This window comes from Porites lutea, chromosome 11 (assembly GCF_958299795.1).
Source record: "Porites lutea chromosome 11, jaPorLute2.1, whole genome shotgun sequence".
Taxonomy (NCBI): Eukaryota; Metazoa; Cnidaria; class Anthozoa; order Scleractinia; family Poritidae; genus Porites; species Porites lutea.
Genome location: NC_133211.1, coordinates 22419040 through 22432836, shown reverse-complemented (window position 1 = coordinate 22432836; position 13797 = coordinate 22419040). Strand labels below are relative to the sequence as shown.

General features: G+C 39.2%; 1 protein-coding gene across 1 annotated transcript; it reads left to right on the top strand.

Annotated features, from left to right (window-relative positions):
- The first annotated feature begins 226 nt into the window (after window positions 1-226).
- On the top strand, window positions 227-12534 carry LOC140953332 (glutamyl aminopeptidase-like). Its single transcript, XM_073402824.1, has 18 exons — window positions 227-901; window positions 1362-1635; window positions 2193-2313; window positions 3137-3288; window positions 3593-3706; window positions 4457-4591; window positions 5170-5235; window positions 5337-5402; window positions 5675-5862; window positions 6074-6159; window positions 6373-6503; window positions 7159-7214; window positions 7605-7752; window positions 8692-8765; window positions 9298-9399; window positions 10266-10442; window positions 12145-12226; window positions 12373-12534. The coding sequence occupies exons 1-18, from the start codon at window positions 360-362 to the stop codon at window positions 12532-12534; spliced, it is 2676 nt and encodes an 891-aa protein (XP_073258925.1). The 5' UTR covers window positions 227-359.
- The last annotated feature ends 1263 nt before the right edge of the window (window positions 12535-13797 follow it).

Sequence of the window (13797 nt, the reverse complement as noted above, 5' to 3'; positions counted from 1 at the left end):
GAAGATAGGTCTTTGGAGAAAATGACGCAAAATATCTGGAGATTGCCAAAATTGGCTTTGGTCAGCAATTTTCCTCACTTAGAAACAAAACATTAAACTCTGTTGTTTGGACTAGAATATGACTGGACGTGCGAAAAATGTAAATAAGCATTCTGGGCTTTAAGAGATTGTGTCTTTTAACACCAACAACTGTAACTAAAAATATAACTTGGCTTGGAGTTTCAGATTTAAACTTTTAGTCTCGTTCGTTCTGCTCTGAAATGACCTGTCAAATGGCACCCGTTGCCTAAGGTTTCCTTAGCTTACCGCTGACACGGACAGAATTTAAAAACAAAACTAATGAAGCAAATGCTAACATCATGACAGTTTCACGACTTTTTCCTCTAGCATTAGCCTTTGGCGTAGCCTTAATCATCGCCATTTCTACTGTATTTACTTTCATAAATGGATACAGGGAGGACTTGATTTATCAAATCAAACGAAGAGGACAAACGTTAAAGAAAAACTCAAAGCCTAACGAGGAAGCCACCTCTTCGTACCGGCTTCCGAAGTACATCCGTCCGATATCCTACGACATTTATATTCATCCGAATTTGACAACTTTTAAGTTCTCAGGCAATGTCAAAATCAAGTTACGGTGTTACAGACAGACGAAAAAAGTGGTATTACACACGCATGATCTCCGGATCGGCGAAATAAAGATTATGGATTCGAAAGAGAAGAGATTGATAATTTCACGAGGAATGCGACACGGGAAAAGACAGCAATATGTGATAATAATGAAAGAGGACCTCAGAAAAATGGCGACTTACAAGCTTTATCTTACATTTAATGGAGCTTTATCGGACGGCCTGGAAGGTTTTTATAAGAGCAGTTACAAGACGAGGAGCGGAAACGTAAGGTACGTTAACGTTAGAATTGTCAAACAATGCTCCTTTCAGGTATACGTTATCGATTTCATTCTATTGTCGTTAAAGCTTGGAAAAATATCGGAAATGCAGTGACAGAACTATCCGCTCTGTTTATTATTCTCAGGTTTTTCTACAGCTAACCTTTGTTCGTTTGTTGTTAGCTCTAAGCCGCCACATGCTATTGGGCTAAAACTTAAGGCGGTCATCGCGGAACACGCACAATCCGAAACCAGAGTGAAATATCAGTCCAATCGAGCGATCGATATATCTTCACAGGCAAAGATATTTCAGGTTACTTCCTCAGACTGTTTCATAAATGAAAATGAAAGGTCAGTTTGTCTAGGATTTCGTCAAAGAGGGCTATGACTGTAATTACTTTTCCAATCTGATTCTTACACAGAAAAACTCTATCACGCCGAACTCCTTTATATTTTGTTCGTACGTTTTCAGATATCTCGCAACAACTCAATTTGAAGCGACAAATGCACGTTCGGCCTTTCCTTGTTTCGACGAGCCTGCGTTCAAGGCGATCTTTCGCATCACCATAGTGCACGATGACAGTTATAGGGCACTGTCAAACATGCCTTTGGAATCGTGTGACAGGAGGTATGATGGGCTTTTGGAAAGTCATTTCCGCGCAAGTGCTCCCATGCCAACATATCTGGTGACGTTTATTGTATGTGACTTCGAGCACAAGGAAGCAAGCACCAAAAGTGGAAAGAAGGTAACATAGTTAGGTTTCTAATCAGTCAATTCTACTGTACATCGGTGGTGCACTCTTGTTAGCGAAATGCATATTTCATGACGTGCAACCTTGATAACTTTTTCGAGAATAGTAACTGTTAATTAGATATTATTGAATTAATGACGTAGAATCAGTTTAAGGAAATGGATTTTATTGATTTTTTCATTGTTAAACAGATTTACAGTTGTTATCTGAAAATGATGTTCAAAAAATTATACAAAATTCACTTCTTCAATTTAATAATAATAACAATAATAATAATAAATAAATAAATACTGGGCTCCTGTTAATACCTAACTTAATTATCCTCTACTCTTATGGGGCGTTTCAAAAGGAACTTTTAACAACGTAAGGGACAAACCAGTACTTGCAAGTGGGGTCAAGGATTTGAACTCGGGACTACGGAAAACAAATCCAGCAAGCGATAAAGAACTTGAGCTCGGGCCTCCGAATTACAAGTCCAGTGCTCTTACCGCTCGGCCACACTACGTACTGCCTCTTCATCTCCAGCAAAAATTTTCTCTCTTTATCGACAGATAAAAGTGTGGTCCAAACCTGACGCTATCAACAGTACAGATTTTGCTCTCAATGCTGCCAAACACGCTTTGGAGTATTATGAGGAATTTTTTAACATTTCCTATCCACTGCCAAAAATGGGTAAGGACAGGACTTTCACAGGCGCATTACGTCACTCTTTGCTTCTTAGTCACAGAAGACAGGTTCTTAATCCCGCCAACATGCCGTTTTTACAGCAGTATCGTTTCCAGTTCAACTACTTTAAAATTTATTTTTCTCATCAATCTGCACCATAACTTATTTAATCGGTCTAACAAGAAACTGATGGGGTCGTTAAATTGGCCCATTGTAGATTAACGGACGACCATGTGGGGTATTAAGGAAAACATGCTTAATAATAACTACGCGAATAACAAAAATAGCTTGAAATGTGGCAGATTATTTTCTAAATTTCTTCCGCCGTGCAGCGCCATATTATCAAGATGCCGTTGCCCATCCAGACAATGTAATGCTTAGAACGAAGTAGAAAATAGTTCCTTTGGTTATTGGACACATGCTGCAACCATGGCCAATGCATGGGCTGAACCCCCAAAAAACGAGAAGCTTGTTTCATCTAAATTCTATAGACGGAACCTCGCTAGTTTCGAACAGTTTTTATTGCAGACAGCTACAAGCAGCTGACCATCCTGCACCACAAGCAAGGTGCAGGCGTTCTAAGTTCTTAGAAGGTTTCTCGAGAGCTGATTATCATGATTGGCAGATACAGCAGATGCGAATGGAAACACATTTAGGTGGCATGAAAGTTGCAAGATCCTAAACCATTCGAAAAGCTGCGATAGTCTTGCCCTTTTTGACTGTTGTATTTTTCTTTACTTTCATAGTTTCTTAGTAAATAAATTCAACATTGTAAAGCTGCTGTTTGTCCAGTTAACTAAAAAAATTGTTGTTCGATACTATATTCCAGATCTGATTGCAATTCCTGACATGGGCGGCGCTATGGAAAACTGGGGCATTATAACATTTCGTGAGTCCGCTATGCTTTTTGACCCGATAACAGGAAGCGCTGCTGACCAGAAGTTGGTGGCAATGATTGTGAATCATGAAGTTGCGCACCAGGTAGAATTTATCAACTGTATTCCAGGTTCAAAGAAAAAATCCTTGAAGAGCCAAACATTCTTTCCATCTTTGTTAATTAATACATTAAAGCGGTTAAACCTATTCTATCTGAAGAAGAAATGCCCGTATGACTGCTGTCTTAACGACACACTGTCCCACCCGCACTATAAGTTATTGGAGAAGATATGCTCTATCCTGCATCTTCGTGTGTGATTTTGTTGGATTTTCCTTATGTTTTACTGACTCCGGTTCATTGATATATTTTTCAATCAGTCTTTTTATTTAACATTTTTTTTCTTTGCAGTGGTTTGGTAACTTAGTGACCATGAGCTGGTGGAATGATCTCTGGTTGAATGAAGGATTTGCCGTTTACCTGGAATATCTTGCTACTGACGACTTAAACTATAAATGGAAACGGGTGAGAGCAAGTACTCACTCTTCTCTAAATCTTAAGTTTAAGATATATCAGACTATTGTTAAAGTAGAAACGTCCATGAAAATCAATGCTGTCACTCAATGGAGTGGCCATGTTGAGTTTAATTAATGTAGAGAGCTGCATGAGGAGACGGGATTAGGAGGGCAACAGGTGGCTCTCCCACGCACAAGATTTCAAACTGACGTAACAAAGAGCACAAAATAACAACAATAAGCTTTTTCTTGAAAAGTCCCTCTGATGTTCCATTTTCTTTCAAATCTGAAAACGACTACGACCATCCAGTCAATTGAAATACGACTTCCCTTATAGACACCCATCGAAATAAGATCCAAACAGCATTTTCTCAACTAACATCGATCACTTTTGTGAAAGGTACTCTGCTTTACCTTATGTACTTAGTTTGCAATTGTACCGTCCGGAGTTCCGATGTCAAAAAGCGTTCCACATACGCAAAATGCAACACACGGTTTCTTTGCTTCACGCCGGTTTCTAGAAACCCCTTGTATGCAAATAGGTCCATCATGGAAGGTTTGGCTATTCAGATCACTTCCAGTCGGTCAAAGCGTTGAAGTTTAGAGTTGACGAGTTCTTGAGGACAGAAGTTAGAACACGGCCAGGCATGCTAAAAAATGTATTATGAGGCATAACACCAGGAGCGTAAAAGAAATCAGCTCATTTACAACGGCTCTAGTTCATGTATTGTACATGTGGTACCTTATTATTTCTTTTTAGGCGGATGAGTTTATGTTGGACAGCTTGAGAGAAGCTCTTGATTTTGACAGTTCACTTTACACCCACCCGGTGTCAGTGGAAGTTCAAAATCCAGCACAAATAAACGAAATTGTGGACAAGATAACCTACCATAAGGTAAGACGAGGTTTTTAACATTTAAGTGCAGATCGAGACTAAAGGATGCATTTTATGGATTAACGTTCTGAACTTAAATCGCCATGGCATGAAACCACTGCAATGTATATTGACCAAGCAAACTTTGATTTCGGTGCCTGTTAATTATTGATGCTGTATCATTATCTCCACTAATAAAGACGTATTCGAAAAATATCTTTATGTGCAGCCTTTATGTATATACTAGAGCTGTAAGCAACCAGTTCAAAGGAGGCTGCTTTGGATTCGGTATCTAATAATAAATGTTCGGGAAGGGTACAGCACAGAGGAGGATAAAGGGGTGGGGCTGGGGGGGGGGCGCCCCCCCCCCCCTTATTTTTAGACAAAACTGAGGCCTGAAGGACCGAAACAATTTTTTGGAGACTGGGCTCTCCCTTATCTAAGGGTCTGGATCCGGCACTGCAGCATGCTGATGGAAAGCAATCCGAGTCCTTCTTGTCTATGTCATCATAATCTATTGTCATTTATTATGGAAGCAAGAAATGAAAGGATCAGCATTTAATGATTTAATACTTCCTGACATTTGTTTGTTTGCATAGAGCTCTGCGCTAATAAGAATGATGCAAAGCTTTCTTGGAGATGAAACCCTTAGAAAGGGGATCGAGGTAGGTTTCGCAGAAGGTTTTTTATGCAATGAGAATTTTTTTCCCTTCAGACTTTCTGATCAAATGGCAAACAACGTCTTTGTTTCATTCATTTGATACAGATTTACTTACGAAAACATCAGTTTGCTAATGCAAAGGTCTCAGACCTGTGGAAAGCAATGAGTGAGGTGAGTGTAGCGACAATTCCCAACTTGCTTTTTCTGCAAAAACAATAACAACAACGTCTTATGAGTGTTAATGCTATTTCGTGTAAGCTAAGGTTTGTAATATGGAGTATTTTTCTACTCTACCACTGGTCTTAGAGATATGAATATTTCTTTTAGAATAATAGTATTAAGTCTTTAAGATGGGAACGCATTAAACAGTAGTGCCATAGAGGTTATGAATTGCGCAGATTAAGCAGTTTATTCTCACTGTCTCTCAATTCATTCGCCGGCAGGCTTCAGGAAATATGGTAGACGTTGAAACAGTGATGGAGTCTTGGATAAACCAAGACGGATTTCCTCTAATATCAATTTCGAGAAACAAAGTCCAGAAAAAAGATGGCAAACTGTCGTTCATTGCAAATCAGAAGAGGTTCCTCAGAGATTTTACTTCGTCAAAGCTGGAAAACGACCAATCAAAGGAGTAAGCGATAGTTATAATAAACGTTTCTACATCAATGGTAATTTTAATTGCCTGAGGCATTCCTTCAACTCCAAGGCTTTTCTTGACAAACACCCAAATTTGAGTAAATTTAAGTACCCCTAATTTCCCACTTAACTAAGTTAATTTAAGCATATGGAGATGAATAAACTTAAGGTGATAAATTTTATATTCTCTGGTCCTTTTTGACTAGACAGGGATGGTATATTCCGCTTACATACATTACTGAGGGCTCAGTCTGCTGTCCCAAAACTGTCTGGATGAACAAGACTTCATCAGGTAGGAAACTAAGAAATGATTAATAACTTCTGGTCTAAACAGTAACAATTATATGGGCAGCTAGCCATGGCCATAAGTTAAAATATTTTTGTAGCAGTTTTATCTAAAACAATCGGTTAATATATTGTCTATAACAATAAGGCAGGATATTGTATGCCCTGGTATGACTTGAAAACAAACACTTGTCATATAACACGTACTTTTTATCCACAGTTACCTTCGAGCTTTCCAGCAACCCATCTGGGTGGATTAAGGCCAACGTTGGACAAACTGCTTTCTTTCGAGTCAATTATGATGAGGAAAACTGGAAACGACTGAGTCAGCAATTAATTCATAATCACACGGTAAGTTTTTACGAGACGTCTAAACAAACGCGATCTCTCCCAGCTCCCCAAAAAACGTGACACTTACAGGAATAATACAAAAGTAGGCTGAGTTTGATCGTCCGGGTGAATGTAGTCCTGAATAGGACTGTTGTTGTTGACAGTGACTGAAGTTTCGACAACTTGTGCGGCAGTCATCTTAAGAGTCAAAGTGAGTTGTATCACGTCAGTTGATGGTATTATACTCTTGTTATTGATCCGATTGCTTAATTACTTCGCCATATTATTGGTCGTCTGTCAGTTAAGCCGTGATGTTATTGGCTATGAAGACTCGTAATTAGTAATTGGTGCGTTTCGATCCGTCCATTGTCACAGTTAAACAGTCGTCTATTGTTAGCCTATTGACAGACGACCAAAACATCGCGACGTAATTGACCAATCAGATCAGTAACTAGAGTATAATACCATCAACTGACGTGATACAACTCACTTTGACTCTGAAGATGACTACCGCATAGGTTGTCGAAACGTCAGTCACTGTAAACAACAACAGTCCTATTCAGGACTACATTCACCCGGACGATCAAACTCAACCTACCTTTGAAATGACTCCTGGGTTCAAACCTTTCACAGAAATAATACAATTTACTGAAAAAGGCTTTTTTACGCATTACAGGCGTTGAGTGAATTAGACAGAAGTGGTCTTATAGATGATGCTTTGAATTTAGCAAGGTAACCCCATTTATAGTAATTTTATTGTTGTTTTATGCTAAACATTTAGTGTAGCATCACATAATCATCAAATGCATAACCCTGAATTTGCACTAATGATCTTTCCAACAACTGGCCTTGTTATATCATTTTGCCAATCAATGACCCCAACACTAGTAGCTATGATGAAACTTATAGTCCCGCAACAGCAAATCGACACCAGCTCTCAACTGATGAAGATCAATAATCCTACCAGAGTGATTATCATGAGACAAACTCTGAGCCCTGCTAAGGCAAGGTCATCTTCATTTTTAGGCTGTTAACTTGAAATTATTTGGGTTCAATGTAACGCAGTGCTTAAGCGCATTTTCTCGTAATCCATTTGTTTATTCCCTTTACTCTTTTTTTCAGGGCGGGTGTCCTTGATTACCCCATTGCCTTGCACATGACAGAATACATAAGAAATGAGCGAAACTACGTCCCATGGGCCGTCATGCTGCGTTCGTTGTCTTACATTGACGCGATGCTCACATTGAGAAGATCCTACAAGTTTTATCAAGTAAGTAAAATTAACACTAATGTTAACGATCAACTGCCTTTTTTTCTGCCACGTGTTATTCTACCAGGGAGGTTAGTTTCTGCGCTGTTGGCAGAAGATATTTTGTGACATGGGTAGCTTGCGAATTTAATTAATTAGGGGGTATGGACCAGATGAGAAAACTAGACAGGGCGAGCAGACGGAAGGAGAGGGAAAGAGAGTCCTTCCTCACCACGATTTCCCTGTGGCCTGTTCACAGGATATGCATATGTACATATTACAATCGAAAGACCGTGTAGGGGGAATCCGATTTGTTGAATCACGAGTATGATTACGAACCAAATTGGACGGCAGGAAGTTCTGTTACCAAACAATCATAACTTTAACAAAAATTGTGATAATTTAAGCTTTTTGAAATATTAAAACACAAGATCTTCTAAGAGGTTATTTGCTAGAGGTGAAAACAAAAATCCATGCAAGTGTGCTCTTTTGATGGCTCGTGCTGTCCATTTACTTAGGCATTATGCATATTGTCCTATTACCTATACACTGTCCTAGAAATGCTAAAATCAGTGCTGCTGAGAGCCAATCAGATTTAATTTTCGTATAGTGATGATTAACATCTAGACTAAATAAAATTGATACAGATTTCCGATTCGTCAACATCCAAAAATTTTAGAGGTCGACAAAAAGTATTCCGATGATTACCGGCGTGAGAATTGTCCAAAAGTTCCTAAAATTACCCGGTTCACCTCAAATATTAATAAAAATGGGAAACTGGAAAACGACACAGGAATTTTAATAACTTTGACTGGTAAAAGCTGTTCTCGTAATAGTTTTTCTCAACTATCAAAATTACATTGGATGTTCCCAGTAGCCAGAATAACCCACACTCATCCTTTTTTTTTTTGCAATACTAATTGTTTTCTTTCGGTTACATTACTTTTTCGTCCCAACAAGCAATTCATAGTGGAAAAATTGGGGCCACTTAAAGATTCTTTAGGGTGGGAAGATTCAGATGAACTGGTTGACAGGTCAGTATAAAAACTCAGGCCTAAAATTATTTCCTTCTTGGGCCAGAAGATTTGTTATTTTTTCCAAGTAATATCAATGACCAATAATTGTTCACCTTGACTGCTAACATAGTGTCAGCCTAAGATAAAAGGAGAACCACTAGTGGCGTCTGGGGAACAAGCGCAGCAATTGTATACTGTTGACGTATCACTACCCAGATCTGAGTAGGGCTCTTGATTGGTCCGTCCAGCGTGGGAAATTTGTTTTGTCCAATCAGAGGCAATGCCCAGATCTGAGTGGTGATGCACCATCAGCATGGTATTTCTGCTCTTGTTCCTTAGACTTAGTTTCTCGAGAAACCAGTGGTGACGTCGCGAAATGTCGGCTGTTTTCTCAGGCTACCATACGTGTTCAAAGATGGACGTCCTATTTTTATCCTGGTACGAAAGGCCTCAGATAATTGTAAGGTCTTGTAATAGATATCCGCTAGATGGGCTACCGTTCCGCCTATCATTTGGATACAAAAATACGTTTTGTTTCTTTTTTTTTCAGGGTTTTTCGTGAGCTAATGGTTTCTACACTCTGCTTTCACGACGATGAAGACACTGTGAACAAATTAAAGCTGTTATTCAGTGATTGGATGAAGACTAATGGGTATGTATGATCAAGCAAGTCACTTTGTGAACATTTTAAAATCTTTCTTGTGCAATATCTTTGCTTTATTGCCGTAATCAATGCGACCCCCGATCAAAATGATGGCCATACAGGCCCAGGGGAGCACTCCGGATTTCAAGTGACGGAAATGATCGAATGGGGGAGAAAATCAAAACCCCAAGAAAAGCCCTAGGGCATCCAACAAAATCAACCCATTTCTGGACCAAAAATTAACCCGAAAAAAATGCCATGCCGAATTTCCGAGCCGTAAAGATTTCCAGAAAGCATTCAGTAAATGATATAGCACGAAAACGAAAAATAAATTGGAAATTGAATGTTTGTGTTTACGGCTCGTATACGAGGGCAGTACCACGAATCTTCAGGCCGTTTTGAGTACCCGCAAAAGATCCCTTCTTAAATCAAGCCACCCAAAAAAATACTTGCCAAATTTTCCTCCCCAAAAAAATACTTCGATCATCCCCGTCACTTGGAATCCGGAGTACCCCAACTGGGCGTACAGGTTTGTTTAAAATTACTCAACCTCCGCAAAATTTAAAGTACGTGTCTTACTTCGATAACCGAAATGAAAATATAGTGTCCAATAATGTTAGAAAAATCGGGTCAACTTTTTCAAGTTAAACTCTTTTGTTATCAAAAATATGTCGCCAGATTAATTGTAACTGGTTTTCCTTAGAAATAAAAATTAATTAGTACACTATTTTTCTTTATTTCTTTTTTGACCAACAAAAAGGAATCTCATCATAACTCGGACCCTAAATTTGCCATTCTGCCGTAAATGACACTGCTCCTTTTCTTATTTCCATAGCATGTACAGTTTTTGCCCTAACGTTTTTTAATGCTTTCAGAACTCAGTCAGTCCCATCGTACCTTCGAAAGACAATGTACATCGTTGCCGTAAAGTATGGAGGAGAAAAAGAGTGGGAATTCTTCTGGAGAAAATACAAGCAATGTAAGAATGCCGCGCAGAGGGAAAAAATTATCACCGCCCTTGGGTCAGCTAAAAGCAAACAACTTTTACACAGGTATGGGGTTTAAATCTGGTAGAAAAACTATTTTCGTTTCTTGTTATCAGGGGCATCCATAGGGTATTTTCCGTGAATTATCCGTTCGGAATGAAGGTCGGCTAGAATTTTCGAATATTCGACTTTCCATTTCGACCACGTTAACTTTTGAGTAAACTAAGATTTTCGGCCTTTTTCTGAACAGAATTCCTAGATATTCCGGAAATTGTTTGAAGCGCGCCTTGGAATGCCGAAACCGCATTTCTGCTAGAATTTTCGCCACAAAAATAGACCTAAAATGACCTTAAACTTTCGATAGAAAGGTTGTGTATTAGCATGCAAGGAAATTCTTGAGAATGTTCAGATATGAGATTTAGAGTGCTCTAATATAAAGAAGAATAAAATTTAAGATTCTTTTAAAATAAGATTCAGGCCCTCCTTTTGACCAACAGATGACAGATAGTTATTAGATGAGCGGTGGCGGTATGCTGTCTTTCGCGTTTCTTTCTTTTTTGCCTTTTCTGCATTCTTTATTTTTACCTGTCGCACGACTGAGACGATCTCACGAGTTTCACCTATTTCGATCGACCCAAAATGATACATGATTGACGGTTATCAGGAGGACACTGGTTTTCAAATTTACAAATACAACGTTGGGTTTTGTCCATATAACAGTGCCTTTTTTTAAAAACTGTGCTGTTTTAATCTATTGCGTACTTAGTTGTCGCATCATAGCGTCTGCAAGTTTATTCTTAGCGGAGAGGGCTCTGGTGACAAGGTTTTCAGTCAAACTGAATCGAATGGAATTTCGCCTCCACTGACTTCGTTACCCTTGTCCAGGCGAACGCGCCAGTGATCCTTAGTGCCGCGATCAAAAGCTCGCAGCCTCTGGGAACGATATTGAATCGAATGTTACCTCCCTTAGATCGTTAGAGGTAAACGTGCGTAGTCGGGTTTTGAGTCAGCGAAGAAAAAAATCACAGCAACACAGACACCTATAAAGGTGGCGACCGTTCAGCGACCCCATACAAAAACCTTCTGCATAGGCAAAGTGTTTAATTCAATGTTAATTTTTAGGTTGCTGAAGCACGCTTTAGATGGCCGAATAGTACGTACACAAGACATGATTCAAATCATTGGAACTGTAGCAAGCAACGCCAAAGGTCGCCTTTTGGCGTGGAAATTTTTTAAAAGGAACCACGAAAAAATTATTAAACGGTAAGGTGAACAAGAAAAATAGATGGCCTCGTCTCTTTTTCTCCTTCTCGCCGCTTTGCAAGTTATGATGACAGCCTACAGGTTCAAGTCTCTCCTAGGATGAATGGTGGACGGCAATTTTAGACTATTGTGACATCAATCGAGTTACCGGCGTAGAGAGCGGGTTTTGATTACGTAATTTACAATGAGCGACTTTGTCGAGACTTTTGAGTGTTTGATGGTTAGTTTGACGATGCCAGTGTCCCGTTTTATTTCTGTAGTATTTTGATCAAATAAAAAGTGTATTATTGACTTTAATAACATGACCCACTGAATACGGACACCCCGTTAATACGGGGTTTGACTATACTAGTTATTTCTTAGCATTTTTACAAAAAGGAAGCTTGAAATTCTTTTGAAATTTTCACTTTCATTGGCGATTATTAGAAGGGAAAGGGGTAAGTTACATGTAAGTAGTTTAGTATTCTTGTTTCTCTCGATTCAGAATTAACTCTTTATTCTTCAGGCTTGGTAAAGACTCAAGAGCTGTAATGTTTTTGTTGGAAAGAGTGACAGAGAATCTCAATACAGCAAAACTCTTGAAAGAGGTAAAGTTATGAAACCAGATATTACAGTGGTACTCGACAGAATATCTGCAACGTAAATTTGATATTCTTCTTACTTATTTATCCCCAAAACCCACGAAATCTGAGAGGCTTCATTGTTGACATTAAAAAATTAAAATTATCTGCAGGTGAAGGATTTCATCCAAACACATCACTCCATATTTTCGCTGCAATCTAACAAGAAAATACTTGAAACAGTTAAGTGTAACATTCACTGGATGGCCACAAAACTGACGTCCGTGGAAAATTGGTTTGAGGGTCGATATCGAAGACAAAAACAATTACAATAGCACTACACCTGTGACCACAGCGCTGAGCACACAGGCTACATTCAAAAGATAGCAAGAAGCTTCGCATGACGGGATGAATGCACTGGAAGATGAAGCGGGGAACCAAAGGGTCGCAGAATGGTGAAAACGTATCGAAGCGGCGACACTGGCAAGAAGGCTCATAAAGGCCGAAAGAAAATAACATCCAGTCGAGATTTGGATCCCACATTAACATTTTCTGGGTTATGGAGTGCCAAGGAGTATCCTCTTCTTAATCTTACTGTAAAAGAGATCGCTAAGTAGCTCCACAGACAGCTCACGAATAAGCAATTAGATGTCGTCAGTGAGGTTCTTGAGGGGAGTTAAATAACTTTTTTTGGATTCATGCAACAAAATCGACAAAAAACAATTTTGCTGATTTTCTGCAGGTACAGATGTAAAGCGTGTACAGTCAACACTCACTAAGCCGGACAACTGCGGGACCGGCCATGACTGTCCGTCTTAGAGAGGTGTCCGGCTTATGGAGGGTCGAGGTAACGTGACACCATTAATTATAAGACTAGGAGTAATCGGAGCTTAGAAGAGTGCGTTCGATATGTTTGTAAGGCGTACAGGTGGCAGTTGAGGAGGAAGGGTGGGTGGTTATTGCGATAGATTAAGCCCGGTTTCCATATGAAAAACCTCCCTTATTAATTGCACAGGGAACCTAATAATGGACAGAACACCCAACACAAATTAGGGGTTGCGTTCTCGTACCTCGAACGCAAAAATAAAGCTAAACCTATTCGCAGTGAATATACACATTCTGTTTTATTAGTACAGGGTTCGTACTCTTTTAAGGTCTTCAAATTCCATGACTTTCCATGACTATTTCCATATGACCTTTTCAAGTTTTTCAAGACCTTAGGTTTAGTTGCCAGTTTTGAAAATTCTCAAAACTTTCCTTGTTTTAGCATATTTTTTGACCTTAAACAGTTCAACAGACTCTGGCGTCAACCAAAAATGCGTGCCGTTTGCGCTGTTAAATTACTCCTCTCTATCTTACATTGTTTTTTTTTCTCCACAAATGGTGTTAAGAAATTACGATAATGGTGCAAGATAAGAGCTGTAGGAGACGCGTACAGTAAATGGTTATGTAATTTGCTTCCCCTAATTGCAATTTACTGCCATGTAGAGCAACTACATTTCCGTTTTGAGGCATTTTGCACTACATAGCACTTCTCAAGTGTCCATTGGAGGTTTCAAAAGTGAACTTTGTCCGTCTATGAGTGAGAGCTGTCCGTC

Bases quoted from the DNA above. Each gene is read 5' to 3' on its own strand.
- LOC140953332 (XM_073402824.1), top strand. From the start codon at position 360: ATGACAGTTTCACGACTTTTTCCTCTAGCATTAGCCTTTGGCGTAGCC. The intron at 3,289-3,592 runs GTAGAATTTATC...TTTTCTTTGCAG, and splicing joins ATCATGAAGTTGCGCACCAG to TGGTTTGGTAACTTAGTGAC. The intron at 8,766-9,297 runs GTCAGTATAAAA...TTTTTTTTTCAG, and splicing joins TCAGATGAACTGGTTGACAG to GGTTTTTCGTGAGCTAATGG.